Source organism: Gallinula chloropus, assembly GCF_964237585.1.
Source record: "Gallinula chloropus genome assembly, chromosome: 8".
NCBI lineage: Eukaryota > Metazoa > Chordata > Aves > Gruiformes > Rallidae > Gallinula > Gallinula chloropus.
In genome coordinates, this window is record NC_140093.1 from 22,411,680 (window position 1) to 22,437,955 (window position 26,276).

At 40.1% G+C, this 26,276-nt stretch overlaps 1 protein-coding gene across 1 annotated transcript in view; it reads right to left on the bottom strand.

Annotated features, from left to right (window-relative positions):
* Positions 1-8,617: 8,617 nt before the first annotated feature.
* Positions 8,618-26,276, bottom strand: part of CAB39 (calcium binding protein 39) — a 42,640-nt gene continuing 24,981 nt past the window's right edge. The window contains exons 3-9 of the mRNA XM_084267094.1: positions 21,587-21,751; positions 17,614-17,732; positions 14,494-14,662; positions 13,737-13,796; positions 13,031-13,096; positions 12,064-12,207; positions 8,618-11,217 (exon numbers count right to left, since the gene is read on the bottom strand). Coding sequence (XP_084123220.1) covers positions 11,029-11,217; positions 12,064-12,207; positions 13,031-13,096; positions 13,737-13,796; positions 14,494-14,662; positions 17,614-17,732; positions 21,587-21,751 — 912 coding nt within the window. The 3' untranslated portion in view covers positions 8,618-11,028. The remainder of the gene's footprint in view (positions 11,218-12,063; positions 12,208-13,030; positions 13,097-13,736; positions 13,797-14,493; positions 14,663-17,613; positions 17,733-21,586; positions 21,752-26,276) is intronic.

Genomic DNA, 26,276 nt, shown 5'->3' on the forward strand with positions numbered 1-26,276 from the left:
GCTTCAGACGTGGTTTTTTTGCAGGTGAGTTATAAGAAACACTGTTTTCCTAGTTCATCTTCCTAACAGTCCTCTTCAGAGGGCTGTACATCCAAGGGCACTGTGTTTTTCTGGACAACTGGGTACCTTTAATGAATAACTGAACTTTAAATAGTGAATTTAATTAAAATGCATCACTTCACTAGAGAAAACAGCACTTGTGACATTATGCAACCCTGCACTCAGTGCAAAGATAAGAAATAAACAAGGAACGTTTGGGGCTTGTGTATCACCCTGAATGACTTCACTTCCTATTACTTTCTATCTTTTTCTTTGTAAATATATATTTATATATTTAGAAGAGATAACAGGCTAACTGGACATCTGCTCAGGTGGAAATCTTGCTATTATCAGATCGGAACCATGCTCAACTCTTCAGAAACAAGACTTCCTCATTAAGCGTCTGGTTGGTCTCACCTACGGGAGCAGTGAAACACCGAGTGCTTCTAACTCTGAGAAATTAAATGGGTCCTAAATCTGTGATCCTGGTCTGACTTTCAGTTTTAATTACTCTGAAAACCAAGATGCAGCAACAGGGAAAGCTAGTAGGATTTCGTCTGTTGTTTCCATGTGCAAGAGCAGCTCACAATGGCACCTGAAAGGCAGTAAAGCTTCGTATCTGACATAATGAGAAGCATTATTCATCTGTTTCTTTGTGGGGAAAGTTGACAGTAGAGAAACTCCAGAACTGGGATAGGACTGCTTGAACAAATCATGAAAGGAGACCTTCAAAGGAAGGGGCACAGACCCTTTAGACCGGTTTTTCCCTCTTTGCAATGCATAGAGGATGTGAAAGGGTAAGGGGTTTTTTAATTCTTTCTTATTCTAACAGGATTTTTTTCCCTCCTGCTTCTCTTTTAGATTACAAATTCAAGTCCTGCCTTGAATAGAAGGCTCTGAGCAAACAGCAAAGGCATACACAAGTCAGGATGAAGCACACTGGTAAGGACACCCAGTTAGTCACCAACTTGAACTGGATTCTTAATGCTGCAGCTAAAAGTCAACAAATCTGAAGATTCCAAAACCAAATATAGTTCAGCTGCAACAAATAATTTTAAAAGTGCACAAAGTTAACATCTTTAAGTGGCTAAGAATTTAGCTTTTTAAAAAAATAATGCCCTCCAAAAATTCACAGCGATCTTTGGGCAGAGGAAACCTGTCCTTCGTGCTGGAAGGGAAGTTAGTGATAACTAAAAGCCGCCTCACTGCCTTTGACAACAATTTATATTGATGGACCCTGGCTGGGTAGTTACTGCAGCTTGGTCTGCAGACAGTCTCTCTAAGTGTGCCTGGAATAGGCCCTCAAAGAAAAAGTCATCCATCTGTTCAGCCAGTAAGGCCTCCTGTGCTACCGGGACTCTGAGCAAGCAGCAGGGGGGCAGTGAGTGTAACAGCTCGGTCTCTTCTCAGGCTCCTAGAAATGCTTTAGGTTCACTTGTGCCCACATACCTTTCAGAACAGAAGCTCTGCCCCTTGTGCTGCCAGAGCAGTGTTGGGGCTGATGGCAAAGACCATGTGCTGGCCCATGACACCACATCCCCAAACCTGAACCACAGATGCCCCTTTGGCTCAGCAAAGGCAGGCAGGCACACCAGCTGTTTGCACTGGAGCTAGAAAAGCACTCCAATGTCTGGACAGGCTTAACATACACTAAAGTCCACCTCTGGGACACAAGTATTGAGATCCTTGATCACAGCCCTGAAAGATGAGCCGCAGTCATCCACACAAAACCAGAGACACCCCCATGAACACACCGTGGAAGGAGACTAAAGCCCTGCCACATCTCAAAGCACTTCACCTTTCTCCCCCCTTTTCCCTTCCCAACATGACAGTGTCTTGCACTGCTAAGCCATGCTTCCTGTCTGGAAGCCAGCTTCTTTCCCCAAGATGTGTGCTGAACTGGGCAATGCTTCCATGAATAGGCTTAAGTTACCTCCTGAGACTGGCTTGAATCCCAAATCCTTTTTCTGCTGAAGGAGACAGCATCCAGTTGGCCGGTCTCTTTTCTGAGTTAAAAGCAGCAGTAGAGCTGTGGGAGAAGGACTGGAGACTGTTCCTTCTTGGGCATCAACAGAACCAAATTCAACATTCAAGCCTGTGGTTCCTGCAAACATGGCAGATAATTTTCTCCCCTGCATATTTCTTATAGGAGGAGGAAATTTTTCTCTCAGATCGGTTGTTGTTGGAACTACCTGCTAAAAAATGCACCACCTTCTTTGTAAAGTGAACTCTTTGGGTTTGGAAGTCAGTAAAAGAAGGCAGGTATGGCACATCTGATGACATTTTGCCAGTTTATTTCTCAGGGTAGAACTGAGCTTTCAAAACTGAAAAATGATTATAACTCATTTTCCCTGTTCCTCATGTGTGTTTTTGGTGGCTTTGTCTACTGCCTGCTGAGCACCTGCTCATGTTCTCAGACTCATGTGGCTACATTGCCCCAGTTTGGATTAAATGATACATTACACCTGAGTCACCCTCTGCTAATGCCTGCTAGATGTTGGCTGGCATCAAGTTATAGCATTGGAGCTGGTTGGGAATTTTCCATTGGGAAGATCTTCTGAAAGAGAATTCTGTTTCTGAGAAAACAGGAATTTTCCATGAAGGGAAAAGAGGTTGTTTCTGCCAAAAAATTTGTTCAAAAAGGTTGGTTTGCAAAGAAGATCGAAACAGTGTTTATATGTGAATTGGCTTGGTCTAACTATAAAGCGTGCAGTGCCCCAGAGGATCTGCATCCATTTGGGATACTTTCAGGTGGAGATGGTCCTGCCAGAGAGCCCAGCCTCAGACAAAGCCGGTGGCTGTGACTTCTATTTTCAGATGTCCCTGCCTGACTGCCTCATTTTTGGTGCCTGCTGTGCAGAGCAGGGGGCAGTGTGCAATAACCCACCCCACTTACAGAGCCCTCCTTCATGGAGAGGAAAGCATCCTGATCTCTCCCATCCCTGCCCTCTCAGTTCCCATCCCTGCTCCCTCACACCTCTCATGCCCAGACTCCCACTCCAAAGTAACATACCAGCTGGCCACTGCCTCACAGCAGCTCCCTGTTGACACTGGGAATAGCTGTAGCTGTGTCCTCCTCCCCGTCCCACCTCCTTTGCTGGCTGCCTTTGCCCTACACAGGGGCACGAGCTTTGCTTAGCACCAGTAAACCAGGCAATGCCCACAGTGGTCACCTCCTCCATGCAGCTTCCCACCTGTAAGCCTGGCACAGGGAATGCGAATTGGACACAAATCCACTGAATACAGTTTCCCCCCTCCAGTCCTTTGCTCATAGAACAGACGTTTCTCTGGCAGCTGGGAGTGCTCCCAAGGCTTGGTTTTCCTTCATTTGTTTTTGCATTATAAATACCAGCACCCAACCTCCTGTACTTGGCTAAAACGCAGCTCTCTGCTGCCCACCCAGTACTCATCAGGAACACCTTGAGACCTGGACTGTCTCTGAGGCCAGCTCCAAAGCCCTCCACCAAGCCACACTAATCTTCTATATTTCAGTGAGCTCTGGATCAGGACACAATACACACAGAAACCGCCAGACCCAAAACCTGAGCCTGGTGTAACCATGATCAACCGGCATCTGGGCCTAGATCTGCTGCAGTGGCCTCTGCTGCTGTGGAGGCAAAAAGAGATAGAGAAGTATTGGCTTTGACACAGTTTTCTTTGAAGGGTCAAGAACCTCTGATCTGAACTGCCAGTACTCTGTCCGGGTAGAGATACCTTCTCACTGACCTTCTGTTTCTAGTTAAAGGCCACACTATAAGATAAGGACAATCAAATCCATCTTCTGGCTGTCACAGGACTTTTGACCACTGATCTGTTGACTTCCCCTCTGCCCTTCCTTCCACAGAAAGCAAAACTTCCCCACATGGTGAATGCAAACCTGTAGACAGTGCAGACCTCTCAGAAGCAGACCAGATGCGTCCAGAAGTTCAGCAGCTAAGGGCTGAAGGACCTCACTCCAGCAGATTGCTCCAGACAGAATTGTTTCCTTCAAACAGCTCTAAACTGCACCAGAAGATAAGGGTTTTGCACAGAAGCAGTTTCACTCAAGCAACAAGTACCAGTGAGATGGGTATCATCACCCAAGGCTCAGCAGAAGAGGCTGCAGGCCCGTCCCTTCACGTCAGGCCATGAAGCCCAACTCTAGGCAATGCTTTGAGCCCCCCCTGTCCCTTTGGTGTACCAATTTGAACATTGTTTGATTCACAATTGCCTTTCCTTATCCTGAGAATGCTAATGAACGACACACTGCAGTGGAGGGGAAAAGGATCTGGTTGGGATATTTACCCTGCGTGGAAAGCACAAGGGTCAGTCTGAACTGGGCACTAGAGGCATGGATCAGTCCTTAACCCTGTCACTTCTGGTAGCAACACAGCAAATCAGACTGCTGCAGCAGAAAAAGGACTAATGGACTGAGAGAGTAAGAAATCAAAGATCTGATCTCTGCTGAGTTCAGAAGATTCAGTGCAGACTGCTGTCTAGTCACAGAATGATACACATACCACTCGACTGTTTGGAGAGCAAGGTTCACCTGTTTCAACAACCTGCCTGAGATCAGAAGGAGCCTGTCCCAGTCACCCACCTACAGCACACAAGTGATAGGAAAGATTGCAAAAGCTCCCTAACTGCCAGAGCCCACCCTGGACACCAGAAACCCAAGCCTAAGAGCTTATACAGACAGGACAATGTTTTGAAAGCAGAGGTAAAACACCGGCTGCTTTATAAAACACCTCCAGGTATTAGGCCCAATTATTAGGCCCAAATAACTGCACTTCCTACGTGATATTTAGTAATTGCAGAATGTTTCCCAAAATATTTAGAAGAACCCCTTGTGAAAAGGACTGAAAAGACAAGCAGCAGGAGTTGGAAGGTAAGGGCAAGATAGAAACAAGGGATTTGCCAAGAGGATTGGGAGTTTCTAAGTGAAGAATCAGACTTGGTAACAGGGATTAACTAACAGAGCTGCAGAAAATACCCTTTATGGGCCTGCAAGTTCTGGAACAAGGAGCAGAAGGAAAAAAGACTTACAAGCCATCGTATCCCTGAAACAGTTCAGCTGGTGTGGCTGACTAAACCCAGTTAGCTGAGTCAAAGGCAGGTGACACAAAAGTACTGTTCACACGAATGCTGACAGCACAGCTTGCAAAACTGAGTCTTTTCTGACCCTTTGCTCCACCACCATATCTTGCTCCATGTTCTTCTTCCTGGAGGTTTTAGCTACTTTGAGAGAAATCTGTGGGGTAAGTCTCAGCCAGGAGAAGATCAGGAAGCTGATCCGCAGCAAGGGGCAGCTGTCCAGCAGCAGTGCCAGCTCTCTCCTGTGCAGGAGCTGGCAGCAGAGCCTATACAGCTGGTGGAAACCAGCTGAAACAAACCACAAGCCACACAGTAGTAGTTCACCTTGGGTGTTAACCGGCCTTAGCAGATGTTTTTCGTAACGAGTTTGCAGTTTACTAGGCCCTCTGAAGAGCCATCAGCCAGCATAAACATCAATACAATTATTAGCAATTCCTAGGTTTATTAGCAAAATAAGAAGGACTCTCTTTTTGGAACCAGGATGGCTAACACTGGGGTCAATCACTCCCCACACTCATGCATTCAGCCTACTCACTTCACACTCTGGACTCTATCACCACCCATGCACAGCTGTCAAGTGTTACCACTGACCTACTGTAACATGCACTCAAGGGAAATTTAATTTACACCAGTCAAGGCTCAAAGAAGAACCACTGCTCAGAAGAGACATTCAGCTCCGAGAAATGAACTCGTAACTTAATGCTGTAGGGAGGCTGGAATTTCTCCATGCTAGCTTTCAGTTTATTCTTGTACCAAAGCTATAAAGGAGAAGTTTTAAAACTTTAAAGCAGCAGTAAGGAATGAGATGTGCTTTTCTCTGCTATTTTAGTAGTTCCGGTTGTGTCACCATGCCTCTCCCACCTGTGGCTTTCCCCAAACTGGGTGAATACCCAAGAGAAGTGGAGACTGGCATTAGAAACTGGAGAGCCAGCCTCCAGCTTCCCAAATACCACCAAGAAGCAAGAATACGCTACTGTCCATCTTAGCTTTCGCTCTTTGTTCTTTGTAAAATTCCTGTTTCCTACACCAGGTAAACCCTATTCCTGTCTGTATAGAGTGTACTGTAACCATTCATTGCACTGAAATTATTCCTGAAATTAAATGCAAACCTAATTCTCTCCTGCAGGTCTCCAAGTAACACTAACCAATATTAAATTCAGTTCAACATCTGCTTTAATAGCAGAACCTTGTTAAGCTACGCTCACGTTTCCATCACCCTGAGTTTCTCCACAGTGGGATGCAAGGCATTCCCCCAGGTTGCCAACAAAAGGAAGAAACAAGAACTGCAATGGGATCCTCCATGGCAGCTTTGTGCAAGGAATTTGTTAGGGAAGAAATAGAAAAACACCTACTGTTGATTTAATTTTAGCCAAGAAGAGCAGACAACTCCAGTGATAATCATTTATCTCAAATAGCATATGAACAGCTCTTCCAACAGATATATATTTATCACTTGTTTTTTTTCAGAATGATACCCTCAAACAGTATCTAAACCATATCTTTATATTACAGCACATACATTTATCTTCCTGCCTGCCCTCTTGCTGCATCCGTTAGACTTACCCTTAGGAAGAACTCATAAAGCAATCCGGCTAGTGTCGCCTCCAGACGCGCGACATGTTCCCACGTACCAGAATCATCCTCAGCCCTGTGACACAGCTGGAAAACTCCTGGACAGAGTGAGGAAACCCTTAGCATGAAGGGTCCATTTACGGTGGGAGAAAAACAGTTCTGGTCAGGACATTTCTGAGCAAGAAATGCAAATATCTATGCTTCTGTTGTGCAAACCAGGATCTTCAGTACAAGCTCTCTGAAAAAAAGAGCTTGGCTTTGTATTTTGTTGTGAATACAGCACACAATGAATCTAATTATATCCTGGCTGTACTACTCCGGGCTTTCTGGTGGGCTTTTTTTAATACAGCGATGAATCAGCAGATATCTTTAAGTGGAAAGCAGAACAGGTCTCTTCTCCGATCACACAGCCAATTCCCTTCAAAGAATGCAACCTACTCAAGTGTCCCTCTCCTTCCCCCTTTCAACCTCTTTCCATAGTTTAAGTGTTTGATAGTTTGACCTGCCACCACTCACATGGGATTTAGACTGGATCTACACAGGATCACACAAAGTGGAAACCACTCTTCACAAGTTCAATATGCTCAGATTAAATCAGCGTTCAACTTAAAGGGATAGCATGCAAAATCCTCATTAGGGTACTAACCACCAACTTGAATCAGAATATGCTGAAGAGATTAAAACCAAAACCCAGCACTTTAAACAGTCTCAGAAAGCCAGGATTTTTGGAGAAAGGAATAAGGCTATGTTGTGAGAAATAACCAAAATGCCTGAAAGTAAAGGTACTGCACCCAACAAGATGGCACCAGATGAAGAGAACAGCCCTGTAAGAAAAAATTAAACAATGAAGCAGCAAAAGGCTGGAATAAAGGTGCAGAGAAAGAGGAAGAGCAATGAAGTTGCCTCCTCAGGGTGACTTAGCAGGCCACAGAGGGAAACTTACTGAAAGCAGCTTTACCATGACTTGCTTCCACGGACTCCGAGGGCAGCTCCTGGAGGTGGCAGCTCCTAAGGCAGGTCCTGCTGATCAACTGCAAGGGAAACAAATGTGAAGAAGTCAGTGCAACATTTCCCTGCCGTTTCCCATCCCTCTTCCCTGCCAGGGCCGTTTCATCCAAACACCCTGCCAAGTATCCAACTAGTCCATTCTTTAGTTAAAATTTGTGATTTCTTTGATTAGAAGTATAAATTACTCCTTCCCCTTGTAGCCTGTGATCTTACTGACAGCGAGGGAGAGAACTGCTAACATTTCACCTAAAGGCTTGGACAGGTGGGGCCTCACTGGGGGCTACAAAAGATCAAGTATTTGTGTCTGCAAGGTAAGTGGGTTCCTGGCAGGAAACCAGATTTTTCAATAGTTTTGCTGAACAAAACCAGCAGAAGAATCTGCAGCAAAACCTCCCACATTTTTTGTGTTTGTTAACTGTAACCTGCTCTCTTGATGTTTGCCACCCTGCATAATTTGGGGTGTTACCTGTTAAGAACAAACAGAGGCAGACAGCTTCAAAGGCAGGGAGACCAAAGGAAGAGTTCCCAGCTGCACATGCTTTGAACTCCTGAAATCTAGAGAAAAGGGAAGGACCAACAATTATCCAGGACTCACTTCCACTTATGCCATTGGGTCCCATCTCCAGATGTGACACAGGAAAGAACATCTCCTCCCTCTGCCCTCAGTCATGCAAAAAAGGAATTGAATCAGCAAATGTTCCTAGCAAACAGGCAAGAGAGGCTAGCAACAATTAATTAAAATTGATTACATCTCTAATACGTAATTCTCTCCAAGTCTTAAAAATGTTTTTGCAAGCTTGTTTTTCATGATTTAAAATTATTTCACATTTAAAAGTGAGAAAGCTGAACCCATCTAAGGCTGTAAAGGAGAAAAGATTCACATCCATGAGAAACTCATCTTCAGTGACACAGTAAAAAACACACATTTTTTCTTCAAAATTTTATTTCAATTTAAATTATGGGGCCAGCCAGATTTTTTGGATAAGAAATGCATTTTCCTCAGGAGAAATTAAATGCTACCACGCAAGTAGAATTACAATTGTATACATCTCTTATTTAAAAAAAAAAAAAAGAAAAAACCAAAAACCACTCACATTTAAATAACTTTTAGTAATACCCTTAAGCCCTCAAGCAGATAAGAAACGACTTCCAGAACAATAGGGTTTTTTAATACGAAGAGCACATCAAATGAGCTTTAATTTAAATACAACTTCTTCTCGAAAGTCAACATTCAAATGTTTCCACATATTAAAAAAGTCACCATAGCCATTGTTTCCAAGGCCTAATATAGAGTAACCTCTATCCCAGTCCAAATGTTTTTGCTTCTTTACATATATAAATCTTTAACACATCTACGTTTTTCTAAAGAGGAAGCCTTATATGTTATGGTGAGTAACTTGGCAAATAATGTTTTCCTCCGCTCGGCTATGATAAACCAAAATACAATAGACTGTTAGTACAGAACTACAATACCACCTCATGGCCAATTCTGCCTGCCTAAGTGATCTTCCCTAAAAGTAAGCTATTTCCTTCCCTGTAGGCAAAATGAATCGGTTTGCAAAGGACACATTAAGAACCTTCCAAAGACCAATTATAATGTTAAGAGCAATTTTAAACAACTGAGTGAAAAGGCTCAGTTTTCTGGAGCTGACTTCCCTGGTGAAGGCTTTCAAATCAGCTAAAACCTCACTTAGGAGTTTCATCTTGCTGACTGTGAAATATTTCAATTAGGAAGAGGATGGGAAGCCACAAACACGTTCTATAGCATTCTCCATCAGATTCAGCCATGCAGAATTTGAACTTTCAGACTCCAATCCGCCCGTCTGCTCGGGTGTGATCTTAGCGTTACCACGCGATGGACAGCCACGCTCTTAATAGCGTCATTCAGCTAGATTTAGTAGGCTCCTTTTGTATGGTCACAGTAACAAAAACATGGTGCAATATCAGTTGGGTGTTTTGTTTTTATAAATACTGATAGTTTGCAGCATTAAAGAACAAAAATCAACAGAATTAAATCCTTTTGTTACCCTAGGACATCTACACAATTTTTTCTTGACGTTGGAGGGAATTAATTCACTTTCACAACTACTGTACTGAGTTATTTACTATAGGAAAGAAACAATGCACTGCAGGCTCCCAGAAGTAAAAGGAATCGATATTATTTGAGCATAATCTTTGCCACTTGCAAAGCTGGTGAGCACAATGCTAGTTTAATTGAATAAGGCCAATACTATCCAGTAAGAACGTAGTATAAAGGGTTCCAGTTCTCTATTTCAGCCTACCCTAATTGATGGCACCCCATTAGATAAGTGAATACAAAGAATGTTTGGGTTTTTTTCCTTTTAATGCTGCAGTACTTAAGATTGTTAAATCAGCATTTCCATGTGATCCGAAGTATTCAATTACACATGAGCATTCATTTTGCAAAACTCAATATTAGGTAATAGTTACAGACTAATACAATAACATTCCTCTGCTGTACAAATTAAATCATATTTTAAAGAAATGAGCAGCCTAGGAGTTATATACAAAAGAAACCAGCAAGCATTGTTGAAATGAAATGCAAAATGTCACTGCTAGGTCTACTGTCTGACATACCCTTAAAGTAAAATTAACAAAACCCCTTAGAACATATTTCCAAGTTTACAAGTCAATTCTCAGAAAAAAAATCAATTCATGTCAAAAAAAAACCCCTATAAAGCAGTGAAAGGCATATATACATTTTTCCTTATGACCCTTGAGATTTCACTCTTTTAAAAGTTGCTAAGTTTCAGTATCAGTTTTATTTGCAAGACAACTGTATCCCAATAAGCTCACATCTTAGATACATTTCCCCTTTGATTACAAATAAAGCACTGCACATTATTTATTTTTTTGTTTTAAATCAAGGCATATAATCTTATACTATGGTGCCAGGTATGCACAGGTCACATTGTGCTCATATCTCAAACAAGGTAAGTGCAAACATACAGATTTATTCAGATTTGCAAGCATGCAACCTGTTGCTTAACTACATTAATACCTTCACTCCTAAACCAAACTAGTATCTATATGTTTGCTTTCACGAACCTAGAATCTTTCTTTTCAGGACTCCTAAAACAAGCAGTGTCTTTGAATTCTGAAATGACACAAATATCAAGAAAGTCCACATTGTGCAAGAAAGCAGCAGCTATGTTTTTCAACTTGGACTAAAAAAGAAAAAAAGAAAAACAAAAACCGTTCACTGAACAGCAGATTAGCAGTAATGTTCCTCATGAATCGATAAGAGTGCCTGATGCTGAATATCTAACAGCAAATGCTGAATTTGGGTTTAATATTTTAAGGGTTTATTGGAGATTAAGCTTCTTGCTGTGCTGGTCTCTTCAAATCCCTGATCTGTTTAACTAAATAGGTCTTCTCATCATTAAATTGTTCATCCTCGGTCCTGTCATTCTGAAACTTGCTGAGGAACTCAATAAGTTTGGTCTGGTTCTTTAGAAGGATGTCTAATATAGGCTGTGTCTTGTTAGGATTGGCTACAAACACCTGCAAGAAAATAAAAGGCATTTAATGTAACAGCAGGAACCAAAAGGCTAACTTAAAACCAAACCAACAGAACAGTGATGAAAAGAACCTAAAATGTGGTTTTAACTATTCCATAGTCCAGTATCTCTACAGAAAAATTGATGGGAGTAAATGCAAGTTTTAAAATAAAATCATTCCCTCTCTTCTACTAGAGTAGCTGCTGAACACCAATACCAAAGTAAATTCAATTTGTGTGAGGTGATCAGCCACAACAGCCTCTGCAGAAACCACTGAAGAAATTGATTTTGTATCAAATGCGCAGTCTCGCATTATATACAGCGTCAGAGAGGTACCTTAAAGTTCACTGAACACTTAAACCTCAAATGGTTTGTCCAAACTCTTTGCTATTTAATTGTCTTCTGCAAAGTCAGAAAGCAGCTGTTCTAACGTGCAAACAACTGAGGCACTGAAATTTAGATGACAACTAAACTACTGCTCTCCTTCATGGATCACGCAGCACGATGAAAACACTTGTGAACTCCAAGATGCTTCATCATTTCATGTGAGATCATGCATCCCTCCTTATCTCACTGCACTTCATCTTCTGAATTCCACATATTTCTAGGAGACTACACCAACAATCATAGGGAAGTCCCTTTATGATTTCTGAACAGTTTTCAAAAGGCTCAAAGACAGCTGTTTGTAAAGATGGATCATAATAAAGCCAAGCATTAGCTCTTTTTTTATTTAACCACTTAGCAGACGTTAAGATCAGCTTCGTTTAGGCTCAACTAAGTGGTTTACTCAACTAAACTTCTGGTAGGGTTCTAGTGTTGTTTGTTTCATCGTGGGCTTTTTTAAACATACCTTAAACACATGGAAGGCCTCAAACTGAATGTTACGACTCTTGTCTCGTAGAAGGTTCATCATTAGTTTGAGATTTTCAGGTTTACTGATGTACTTTGTCATAATTGTGAAGTTGTGTCTGTCCAATAACAATTCACCAAGAAGCTAAAAGTGGAAAAGAAGAGTGAATGAAAAAATGAGAGACTGGACATAAAAAACCCAACTTTTCCCCCAAGTGCTTTCAAACATACAGAGTAGTTGACACCAGTCTGCAAAGAGAGTGCCAACAGAACTCAAATGTCCTGAATTTCTAAGTGCAGAGTGCCTTCTCCTTTTGTTTCAATCATGCAGTTACTCCTTTTTCCCCAACAAGGGGATAACGGGGGGGGGGGGGGGGGGAAATCCCCTTTTGTTCCCCCTTGTTATGAACTAGAATAGAAAGAAATTTTTTTCCTTCTTACAGAAACTATACATCACCAGCAAGAATGTGGGGTGTTTTATTGTAAAAAAAACGAAAGAAAAAGTTAGGACTTCAGATGAGTTCTTCTTTTGGTACCTTCATTGTCCAGAAGGGAATAAAATTGTATTTCCCACATCCTTGCTGCAAGTTCTGCATTATATTTATAGTGACTGTTTCTGACCTAATTGAAATTAAGGTTAGTACTGGTTTAGTCACACCATGTGAATCATTATTAAAATTATGTAAATCTGTCCAGATTTGTTGAAGGAAAAAGCCCAACAACAATAAACATGCCTGTGTGTAGCCATTTCTGCTTAGGGAGAGAAATTACTTGGTGTGTGCTGGACACTAAGTAATGGAAGGAGTGGACTAAAGAAAACCAGCTTATTCCAAGAATGGAAACATATGAAACATTAAAATAAATATTATCCACAGCAGTTACTGAAGCCATTTCAATTTAAGTTAACCTACCTTGAAGTTAAAGGGCTTCTCTAACTTTGCATTTAAGAAAAAACACGACTGCCTTACCTTAAGTGACTGTCGCTTTGTCACATAGTTTTCTGAATGAAGTAACTTCTCATATTCACTGAAGAACTAAACACAGGTAAAGAGAAGGGTTAGGACCTTTCTGAATCACACGCACTCCCCTCACAAATGATTGTAACAGACTGGAGGAAATGGAAATCCAGAACAACAATGTAAACATGACCTGAAGTCCCATGAATAAGTCACTACTGTTTAAACCATCTACGTGCTTTTAAAACAAACAAAACTCTTTACTTATTTAGGTACCTTTAATATTTAGATCAGTGTTGTGGAAGTCGTTATCTCTTTTTTTTCTTAAACTACAGTAGTTCCTGGTACTGAACACTGTTCACTTATTTCAGGAGGCCCCAGCAGGCAGAAGGCTGCTGGTCTCACGTTCTTTGGTGCTTATGGGTTCATACAGAGGTAAGAAAAAGGAAAGGGTTCCCTCTAGTGGAAAAGTCTGATCTGGTTTTCACAGAACTAAATTTCTGCTGCCTTCTCTTACTTTTACACCTTTCTACATTCAACAACAAGGTCTTGATCTTGATTTTACTGCATGGCAGGAATTACTGTACATTCAGTTGGTTTAATATTGTAAATAAGTTTCCAAAAACAAAGCTAAGCAAGGAACAGAGACACCAATTTCCTCAAACAAGATAGATATGCAGCACTAGAAAATTCTGAGTATTAAAATGTATCTGCTCACCCTATCATAATGTTGCTCCAAAAATTCTGCACTTAGCAACTTGTGTCTTGTGAGCAAGTCCTGTAAAAGAACACAAACCAAGTATTTTCACTAAGATCTTTAAACAGCATATATACATTCCCCATAAACAGTGAGTACACAAAACATCCAATAGAACATTTTGGCAGTTCATTAAATGAAGACATTCAGGACACAAATGCAGTTACCTCAATGCTGCTAAGGATTCTGGCATCACTCAGGAAATCTCTGCTATGTGTTAATTCACACAGGTAAACAGCCTGTGGAACTAACGCTGAAAAAAGCCATTTAAGAATCAAGGTTGTGGTCTGCACAGAACTATCTGCAACCAAGGTTAAGAACAGCTATTTAATAATCAATATTACGCTTACAGTTCCTAAATATGTTTTAGGACCAAAAAAAAGTTTCCCCTGACAAAGCATCAGCACCAAATATACTCAGGTTTGTGAAGGAGTTTCCTCAGTTGAGGAGTTGCAGCCACAGATTTGAAAGCCCTATGCATTCAGCTAATGCAGGGTAATGTAAATCTTGCTTTCCAGACTAAAAGTGCTCAGGAGCACCGTATATTTATTTAAAAGAATCTTGCATGGTGAGAAATAAGAAGAGTGTCCAGCTTACCCATGTGCACTGCAGATTTTTTTCCCCTCTCCCTAGGCACTGCCCAAGAATATGACACACACCATCTGGGTGCACAGAGCAGAGAACTACAGGAATAATTCAAATGGTGCATGAAAATTACCTTAAACGTGGCAAACGCATCCGAAGCGATGTCAAACGTTGACATTTCCACATATCTGAAGAAATCATAGAATTGTTCTGACCACAAGATTATTTTAGCAAGTGGTTCATGCCTGATGCATTCTCTAAGCATTATTCCACAATTTAGAGCAATTTCTGGAGATTCGTACCTATTCAAAAAACAGAAACAAACCCAAAGATACTTATGAATACTTCTGCACATTAGCACTGCAGCACCACACTGCTAGTTAGTTTTCAGTGTTACCAAGTCACCAAAAATTCAAAAACTTACAGGTCCCTATTTTGTACATTGAGCTCCACTTTTAATTACTTCTAGGAAATATTACTGAAATCACTGCCAGTTAAATGCCAAATTATAGCCCATACAAATGGCTTTCACAAACTGAGAAAACAAGACTAAATAAAAGTATTTTCTTCACACAAAATCATGGTGCTTTTAGTACTGGCAGGAGCATAGTCATCTGGAAAAGCACCAAGTGATTTTTGCCTCGGAAGCTGTTTGCTTAAACATGGCAGCAGTTTAATTAAAGTTATCTATAACATAAACAAGAGGGGTTAACAGCACTGGACATAAATTCACATCTTCTCTTTCATTCAATCATTTTTCAGCATCCCTGCCTGCTCTATGCATCACAGGCTTCAAGTGTGAAACGCTGGGAACAGCGTCCTCTGCCTGCACAGACAGTATTGAACACCCCTGTGCCCGAGCCTTTACTGCCTCCAGCAAAGCATCTGCACCTACAAGAGACCCCTGGAACAAGCCCGTCACCAATCTGAGGGAAGTGATGAAGCCACCCAGGAACTGTTGCTGCACTTCCTCAGCAGGCTTTCTTGCTCAAAGACTACAAAGTTCTCTCAGCTGATTTTAGCATACAGCTGATTTTAGCAGCTGCCAGAATCTCACACCAGTGTGTTTAAGACATATGTGACAGAAATGCACCTTTGCACTTGCTACCAGCCCCTTGTTTTCCTAAGCAAGCTAAAAATAGGATTAAGATGGGGCTGCCTTTCCAAACCAAGAACTTCTCTCAACATGTTACAGTGTAAGCTATCCCCCTCTACAGAAAACTTACATCTGTTGTTCCTATCTGGTTCTGGGGCAGTCAAAGCTTCTTATACACTCTCCTCCCTCCCACCTACAGAACCCTTCATCCTATGCCACTGGAAGCTAATTTAAATTCACCAGAGTAATTTGGGAGCAAAGCACCATTATGCATACTAAGCACTAGCCATATTATCATACAAAACCACTTTCTCATGAATTAATTTTCATGTTAAATCCTGCAATACTTTCCTATTTAATCTGTCACAGCAATTGGAGGTCTACTGAACTTTCTGCGACTTACCCCATAGTTTAAATTTATATAAATTTGCCTCAGTTGGATACCAGATGTAACATTTAAGTGATTAAAGCTAACTAAATGCCCATTTCACACATTCTGACTTATATGTTTCCACAATCCCTGTCAGAATAATGCTCTCTTCAGGGTGACAACACAGGACTAAAAATTAGGACGAGTGCGTTGCAGCCCTCAATTCAGCCACAGGGCAACAGGAGCACTCTGGGAACAAAGTTTCATCTCTCTGCACCCCAAATGTCTTTGCCTTCTTTTGGAAATTATTTTGAAGAAGTACTGAGTCAACATTTTCTTTTGCACTATGCCACAATTAATAACCTTTTTGTCCCTCTAATGTCATAATCTCACTTCCCCCCAAAATGAAGGCTGTAATGCCAGGAGAAACCCCCCTGAAGCCCTTCTGGCAGACGAGTGCACATCTTACACACATACAAACCTAAGCAAATGCTCCATACAGCTTCTGGTGCTAAACCTTTGGAGTCAGCATGAAACTAGACAACGTAAAACACCTTCACCACAGAGAAAGTTTCTTGTTTGAACTAGTTTCCAGTGGCTTACAGAAGTGACCAAGATTAGGTAAACGTAGAGATGTTACAATAAAATACCCTAATTCACCCAGTGTGTAGTACGTTAGGCAGCATCTCTAATTACTACCATGAACAAGGAGGAGGGAAAAGGAAAAGCACAGTAAAACTTACTGCTTCAATGTTAAAAATGTAATTGAATGGTCCTCACACCTCAATGCAGCCAACATAACACAGGCATGTATGTTGCTGAGAAGTGGGGCCTTTTCAATGCAGCCCCTGGCTATCCCAGTAGGTGGAATAAATACTCATCAACCACAGTAAGCTTACCCAGCAGCTTTAACACTAATTATAAAACTAGTTCTTGAAACAGCTGCATTTCTAAAATGGTTTATTAATATCTGATGAACTTTTCTATCCCAAAGAAACACTCAAGAGTTAAAATTTTCTGAACTTTGAGAAAGTTCTCAGAAATGTAAGCTATACTTTTTGAACAGAAAGAGCACATGATCTCTTTTTTTTAAAAAAAAAAAAAACCCAACCCTTATTTTAACATGAAAATGTTAAAAACACCTTTCTGCTTTCAAGCTTGAGACGCACAGCTCTGCATGTGCAGCCATATATTCACTATGGCACGATTCTCCAATATCCAGCACACCAGATAATACAAGAATAGAGGAAGAAGCAGATGTGTAGCACACACCATATACCCCAAATCACTAATCATTTGGTCAAGTTTGAGTTGGTGCATTTGTGTCACCACAGAGGAATATTAATCACTATGAATAAAAAGTCTAACACCAAATGAAGACCGGGGATAGGACTGCAAACTTGAAATGACAGTTGTTAAAGGGAAAAAAAAAGTGCCTTGAACTCTTGATGAATGAGTAAGTTCACAAAGAACTAGTCTGTATACGATCAAACAGTATTCTGAAAGGAAAAGATCTGCAGTACCCCACTAAGAATATTTTAAATTACTAACAGTTCTCAATTTGCAGTCACATTTAATGCAAAGGCATATTTTTGGCATTATATTACTCAAATTTTCTCTCACATAGGGGAATTACAGGCCCCAAGACAAAAATAAAAATTAAAAGAAAAAAGAAATCATCAAGTATACTGCAAAGGAAGATAAAACATTTCAGAGCTTGCTACTTCTCCATGAATTTAAAAACTTACTTCATGTAGAAGCTTATTTATGCTTCACAATGTACATACCCTTTTAATAGCATGAACAATATATTCTGTTGAGTGCAGATGTATTCAACTGTGGGAGTTCTTGTACCAATTTGCCTTCTGAGAATGTTGTTGAAGATTTGCGCAACATCTTTTTTGCCCTGTCAAAAACATCAGTGGTTAAACACATAAAATATTCAAGTCCACTGGGCAAGTGACAATTAAGCATTATCACTACCTCGTACATCCATACCACGTCACTGCTGCTGTTCAGTCAGCCTGTGTACTCTGATCTTAAACAGATCAAATACTCTGTTTCTTTGTACCCATTTCAAACACACCAAAGCACTCCAAACATTACACCGTGTTGCAGCCACATCATGGGTAATTTACATTAAGTAGTAAAGCCAGTTGATGTTTCACTAGATACTTCTATGTAGCATCAATCTCCCGGGCTTGTTTTATACTTGTTTTTAGTAATAACATAGAAGCTTTTAACTATGCTCCAGCCTGAAAATGTGTTTCTTCAATATCCCATTATCTGCCCCCATTGTCTGGGAACACGTAATGCCACACGAGGGCACAGAGCATTTCTGACCGCAGTGTTCACATCCTACTTAAAAAGGTAACTTATGGAAATTAAATAAATGAATGACAACTACACAGAGAAGTTCTCCACTGACCTCAAATGCAAGTCTCACATTTTTCAATACAGAAAAGTATGAGTAAGATCAGGATGTTGGAATTCAGCATAGATTATTCGTCAAAAAAAATGCACAAGTCAGTATAAAAGGAACTGGGAATGTTCTCTGTTGAATAAATATATACATCTCCTATTTATTTCTTTGGTAAGATCATAGCTAAAGATGACAAATGGGTACGGACATCTAACAAAAAGTTGATTGCAAATATAAGCACTTTTCACTGTCATTCACATGTGCCATCTAAAAGCCAGATTCCTGTAATTTGCTTTCTATTTTGGATAGCCATAAAGACATCTTCAGGACTAGTACCATCACAAATAATCCAGAAAAAGCTTAGCCAAACTTGTACTAAGCCCAGACTTGCAAATAAAGGTCTGTCAAGCAACATTACCTGAAGGTTCCCTGAATGTCACACACAACAACCATACGTAGATAATGTTGCTTGACTATAAATGCCCTGTGTAACATAAGCAAGCTTTTGATTAAAATGCAGGCCATATTTAATTAGCAGGGATTTTAAAAGCCAACAGCAATTATTCAAAATTATTTCAGTTTTCTAATCAAGAAAACTGTATAAGAAAAAACCCTCAGATATTTACAAAAACGTAGGAGGGCTGCAAGTTTAACAAATGGCATGTTTGCGAATTGCCAGGGACAGCTTTGTTAGTGTTGTTTTCAGGATATAAGCGTTTGTTTGTAAACGCTTGTTTTCTCAATTACAATTCCATTGAAAGCCAGCCCAAAGCAACACCAGAACTCTTTGTTCTGGAATGAGTAGAGCAGTGTTTCCAGAAATTGCTTTACTCAAACTCCACATAATATAGTCATCAACTCTCATTCACCAGCATTGCCAATTCCGCACTGGATCTCACAATTTGCTTTGGATTCCCCAGCAAGAACAGCATTTCCTTATTCCGCACGTAACGGGACTGACGGTGGTACGCAGTAATACCAAAGCTGGGCATTGTGAGAGGGATGGATTACTAAGTGATCTCATGGCCTGACCTTGTGCCAGTAGTCACGACTGGGAGAGGTGAGAGGGAGACTGTGCTAGCATTGTCTTCCGAGCAGAAGGATTCGGGCTCCCTTATGCAAAAGGCGTTTTGTTGGGGTTTTTTCTTCCTCGTTTGAAAAACAAGGAAAGATAAAACCAACCAAACCACAGTTCCACAAGGGATATCATCACTCCTACAGACAGACTACTGCAAATGAGCAGGGAGGCAGCTGGTAAGTTTCTAAGACTGGTAAGTAGATGGTTGACTGCTTTACCTGGAAAGGAAGCTTCCAGACAGGGACATCATTTTAACCAGGCTTTTACAGAGCCTGGACAGTCAGACAGTTTCTTCACTAAAACTTCAAATTCATTACTTTTCTGGGGTTTTTTAACCATACTTTTCAGATTCAAATACATTTGTAATAGTTTTAAGTGTCAGAGTGAACAGCCTGTGTCTATTAATTAGCTGTCCATTCCTGTTTCACAAGGAAGCCTTTTTCAGGAACGACAAAAAAAACGACTGACACACAAAACAAAAGCCACAAACAAAACAAAACAAACAAAAAAAACCCCAAAACATTTACTTCCTCATTGAGTGATCTCAAACTGTGGTGGGGCACCAGAAGGAATAAATGCTAGACCTATACTTCAAGTTTAAGACACTACAGGAAATCAAGTTTGTATCTCCATCAGAGATGGAGAAATCCTTGCAAACGCAGTAAAGCCCCAACCACAGAGATCTGGGTATCAAAACTGACTTTGTAAAAGCTGTGAAGCCACTGCACATTTAGAGTACAGGTGTACTGTCATTAATGCTGGGTAACAACAATAGCTGGACAACCTGCCAGATCCCACCCTCTACAACCAGAGAGAGTCTAGCCTAGAAAGTACTGCTAATGACTTGTTCTTGCTCAAGGGGACAGAGTCATATCCTTGGGTAACAAAGCAGCAGAAAGTCCACAGGCAGGAAACTACTCGCAATCTTTTCAAGTCCCCTTAGAATAAAATGAATAGTTTCCCTTAATAAGAGCAAGCCTGTACAAATTGTTATCATTCTTCATTACCAGGAGATAACAAAGTTTCCTTCGCTAATAACAGGGCTAAATAAACACCAAGCTGATAAGAATCTAGAGGTCAGCAGAATCCTGATGACGTTTCATGATTTCCTTTCTTTAGCAATTAAAGGCCATCACATCTCAGCATTCCCTCTCAGCTTTCCCAGGTCTCCTTGCTTATTTAACAACCTGAATGTTTCATGTTTGGTATAAACAGTTGCGTGGGTAGGGGAAAAAATACCACCACGTTACCATTAACCACAAATCAGAGGGAGTTTTGGGTGGGGTGGCTAGGAGGGAAGAAGGAACAGGGAAGAAAGCCATTGTTTTTGGCATGTCATACCACAATAGGAACTTTAAGCTGTTGTGTTTGCATTGTGAACAACTTCTGAACAATCCTCTTTTTAAGTAACCTTAAGTGGGTTAAGTGACCGTCTTTACAGTCAAGACTGTGGGGTGAGATACAAGGGGTTTGGCTCCTTTCCAAGGCAGCCACGCACTTCTTGTAGGACCTCTGGGAAAAAGAGGAAAATCCAATTGTACTGCCATTTCTTAGAACTGAAGAGGGTGATTTTTCACTACCGCACTGGGAAGTTACGTTATTCCACGTGACGTGATGATAAATGTCAGAGAGAGGTTTGTATAGAGATGTTTGAATACAAGTAAGTGTTACTGGTTTGAAGTAATCAAAAATGTGGGGGTTGTTTTGGTTTTCATAAACAAAAGAAAGAAATGAGGAAAACGGAAAAGGATGCATCACTTGTTTCTAAAATGAGAGAGAATTACTGGACTGTTAATAAAGCTAAGGACTTTAAACTTAAATATTCAAAATTCTTCATAATGTTATGACAATTCTCTTATTTTTCAAAGTCATTTATTTTAATGAGATAAGAACACAGACATGCCTTGCAGTAGTATAGCTTGTGTTCACAATGGTATTACTAAGAGATTACTACCTTCCTGGGTAAGCAATAATTAAGAAATATTCCATAATTTTAAAAGAACTGTATTATCAGAATTAGAGGTTTACCTCCTTCAATTTTGTGATTTATAGGCTTAAATTCACAGATTTAATATATTTGCTTCATTTTCTAGGTAGTTTGGAACAACCAAGTTCGCCTTCTAGCAGTTTTGTCCCAGCCAGGGAAAAAACACCAAACAGCTGAAGACCAAAAGATGTCTTAACCAAATAAAGTGGCAGGAATTCAGATGGGTTCACTGTAACATACACAGCAGAAGAAATGTCAGACTTTTTTTCTTACCTCGAAATCAATTAGCTGCAAGTCGGCTACTAGGGTACTAAGAAGACCACTGTTGTACAGCTCCTGAGCAAGCTGCGCCACCGCTTCTGTCTGCGGTTCTTTTTCATTTGTGCCATACAAGATTTCTTTCATGGCAACAAGGTTTTTTGAGACCTCCTCAGTGGCCTAAAAAAAAAATAAAAAATAAAAGGGTAAAAAAAAAAACAGTTAGAGCACATTGTCTTTATAACTGCACACTCTTATTCTTAACATCTGCATACTTCCTTGAGGAAAAAGTCTGGAAATGACAAACTGTTACGAACCAGTATATAATCCTTCTGCAAATAAGACTGTTATATGTTAATTTTTGGAAAAAATGGAAGGCAAGGCACACAAAATTAATTTGACAAGTTACCAAATGTAAAAATCTCTTCCTTTTTACTGCCTTTAAACTTCCCGTTCAAAAATCCCCTAGAGAACAGCAACAGGACGAAAAGAACACGACAAACTTTCCATGCTGTAAAACAGAGGGACACAGGATCAGCTCGGAAAACATGACACAGCAACACATGCCTGTCTCTAGTTATCTGCTGACCGACCAAATACGTCCCTCCTACAGATTTTGCACTCACTGGGTCTGGTAAAGTATTAGACTTCCCACTCCAGTCAGCAGGGATGAAAACCTCAAAGAGAACCTCCTTTAGTATCTCCGAATACAAGAATAAACTAGCAAATAGTCCCAGAAAGAGGTGCATTCAAACAGTGACCTTCCTGCTGAGGTCTATCTTAGAGAAGAGAGACAGATCTGACATCTCACTTAGGGAAGCCAGCATGAGGAAATACTAAGTTGTCATGATGCACTGGAGCAACATTTAGCAGTGGAAGCAGAGTTACCTTGTGAGTAAAACAAACAAAAAACCCTAAAAAAAACCTTTAAAAAAAAATCCATGAGAACACTTCTAAAAACCCTATTCTGAATCTTAACACACAGGTTTGTTTTGTTGTTTTTTTTTTCCTCAAGATAACTACTTCCCATATATATGTTTAGATACGTCAGGGGCAATATGCTGAAAATTTTCACCCTAAATTAATTATATTGTATTAGATCTTCATATGCCCAAGAAGCATGAATGGTCTGTAAGTGCACTAATTTTCAGTAATTAGAGGAACCTGCCAACAAGGTATGCATACACCTTACTGTAAAGAATTTATGTGTGGTAGCCATGGAAAATTAATGAAGGGAAAACAAGGATCACTTTCTGGATATTACCTGTCTTATAAGGCGTACGTAAAAGGATTTCTCATTTGCGTGTTGTATCTAGAGAGGCTTAAGATCAGCATGACCTACTCAAGCCGAAGCCATTCCAGCTTTGCTAGGCATGCAACTAAGGATTCTGTGACCTTTAAGGAGGCTCCACGTCATTTTTAGCTCCTCCACAACTTTACGCTCCCCACTGCCTCCCTTTCCTTGCTAACTGCAGTTCCTAGTCCCGGTTGCCGCCTCCTTAATCGAAATTCCAAAGGCTTTTCTGTGCCCCATTAGTAAGACAGCAAGAAGCAGGTGCTCGGTATGCCGGCTTCGATTCCTGACAGCTCCTCAAGACGTGAAATGAGAGCGCCAGCTCACCATACTGTAGCAGTATTATGCCACACAACTGCTGTAGTTCTTTAAAATTCAGAAGAAATACCTCTTTACCAGCAAAACAGGAACATGTGTCAAATGTAGATATGGAGAGATGCCTTTGAAGCATGGCTACCAAGAAAAGAGGAAGAAGCAATAAAAATTCTATTGCAGTTTGTCCCTGCACACTCATTTAGAAAGCAAGATGGAAGGAGGGCAGAGGTTCAAGTACGTACCTATTTTAAGACAGGCGCTAGCAATACTGAGGACACGCCTGCTATCAGGAAGACCATCAACGGTGAATTCTGCATGCCAAAACCCCAGAAAACAGAAAAAAACCCCGCCCAAAACTTTAATCAGCACACTCAAAGGCTCTCCCTCACCACCACTCCAAAGACAGACACTTGTAATGGAACTGCTTACAAAGGAGACGGAAAAAAATACAGTTTCCAAACACTGAATGCATTTTGCTTTTAAGTAAGGTTTTTTTTTAATTTTTAAAAAAGCACACCTTCTGACCTAATATAAATATAGAACTCAGTAAATTCAAGAAGAGACTTCAACTTATTTCTCATACTCTTCACAACTGTCAAGACCATCTAAATATGTGTCACTTGAAGAGCTCCACAGACAGTCCACAACCTCTCTGGACAAACTGTAGCAATGTCTGACCACTTTCATCATAGAGAGAGAGTCGCTTATATCACTTCCCTTTAGGCCAAGCTATCAGATCTGGATACACACTGCAGATACAAAAATATTAAGTTTTCTGAAAGTATTGTATCAATAACCAAGGTCTTTTGATGCGCTACACTTCCACAAAACATGACATTTCTACATTCCTTCCTCTCTTACTCTAAAAACTCAACACTGAAAGGACCAGAAAACCTCTTACAAACATTTCTAGAATCTCTGTCCTCTTCCATATTCCATGAGCTCTCCCAGTCCAAATACACAATGTGTGGATCTACTTTTGCTATTTCAGATGAGGAATGGAATTTAGGTAACTATACTGAAAAATAATGCTACACTGAATATCAATGTTAAGAGCCAAAGGAAAAATTAGTTAAAATCAAGACAGACGACAAGGCAGGTAGCTGGCATTACCTGCAAGACCTCCTAAGACAGAGATCTAAATAATTATCTAAATACAATGTTATAACAGGAAAAAAATCTCTACAGAAAAAGAAATCGAAATGAACAATGAAGTTCATCCATAAAGAACAATTACATCCATAAAAAAAAATTAACAATCAGACACTACATATATTTATGAATATATCTATTCAAATATAACACATAAGCAAGGTATATTTTATATAAACAGAATATATGCATATAGATGGAATATATATTTTTATATTCTGTATTATAGTGTAGTATATTTCATATCCAAGACTAAAAAACATATAATTTATACTTATATATGCATTTGTGTTTTATGTATCTCTACATTAATGTATTCTATTTGCAGTGCATATACAAATACACCTTATATGTTTCTGCAGATACTGAAAAAATCATATATTCCCAACACTGAGAAGGAGCAACTAGAGTTTTAGAGAAAAATTCTGTGACAAGTCACATGTGAAACGCAATGGTGCCAGACAATCAATACTGTTCGAAGACTTTTAAAACTAGAAAAGTAAAATTGTGAAGGAAAAAAGAAAGGACTTTTTTTCCATTTTTATCAAAGACAAGAAGATATTATTTACAAATAAAAACAGACACCATGAAGTCACATGCAGGACTGTCACACCGGAGTCAGCTGCATGCCTTTATAATTACCTATGAACCACCATTCCAGTCCCCAGGGCATTTCACAAATATTTCCAAAATATACTACTTCCTTAAATGCTGAGCAGTGTAAATACAAAGGGTTTTATGACACAACACTTGCTTTTACTTCAAGAAACAGTAGGAAAAGGCACAGTATACATGATGGTTCCTGAAGCATTTGAGGTGAGCTCAGCAGGCTCCAGGGCTATTATGTTAGGGTTCCAGCCACATCAATAAAGCAATTTACATGAATTGCACTGTTAATGAGAACATCAATGGAAAAGATAAACTAGCCATAGTTTTGAGCCTGTGCTTGGTGAATAATTTACGAGTCTAGAGCAGTATCTGTCATCACTAACAAACACCATTCTAATAATTCTGATTAAATTATTTGGATTTCAAAACACTTACAGAAACATGTAATTCTGTAAATAAGTTATCTGTATCAGTACCACCAGCTTATTTTAAATGCCCAACATTATTACATTACTTTCCAGCAGACATCCAGCATGAAGATATCACTAAAGAGCTAAGTTCAACTGGAAGAGAAGCATGTCTCCTCACCCATTACCTCCAGAAGCAGCTCCATCTTCACCCTTTGCGTAACAGCCCCATGCAGTAGGCAAGGCAGATTACTTAACCTTTAGCCTTCTTTCAACCATGAATTAATTATAGACATGTGCATAACAAATTTTAAATTTTACTGCTTTATAAATGACAGCATTAACTCCCTAAATGAAATCTGATCTGTGCCTATGGCAACAGGACATAATCTTACACTCAGACAGCTGAATCAAGTAAATGGCATAATGCGCTGGCCCACACATTTATTACACTGCCCACTGTATAGATCTAGTAACTTAAAGAAGAGAGACTGACCATGCTGGCAACAGTCAACCCACACGGGTTAACAACATAGCTGGAAAGTATCTGAAAGCCAAAACCGGGTCTGTTACTAACAGGTTAACCCAAGGTCAGAGGGTAGGGAAGAACAAGTTTATTACATGAGTAAATATTTACCTTCACAACAGTAAACGTGTGCCACACAGCAAGTGAACTGATAGTATAAAATTAAATGCTGAGGTCAGCCAAAGAGGAGGAAGAGATGCGAATAAATAAAAGACTAACTAATGGGCTAGATCAAGGGTAACTCCTGTTTATATGAAGGGAGTTTTTCTTTCCCTTCCCTTTAGCCCCATTCTGAAAAACACAAGTAATGGAAAATTAACTGCATGTGTGATGAACGCATTTTGAGTTACAAAGCACTTGTCATTTCAAGTTTCCCTTCCAAAAGACTGACAGACAGCAAGC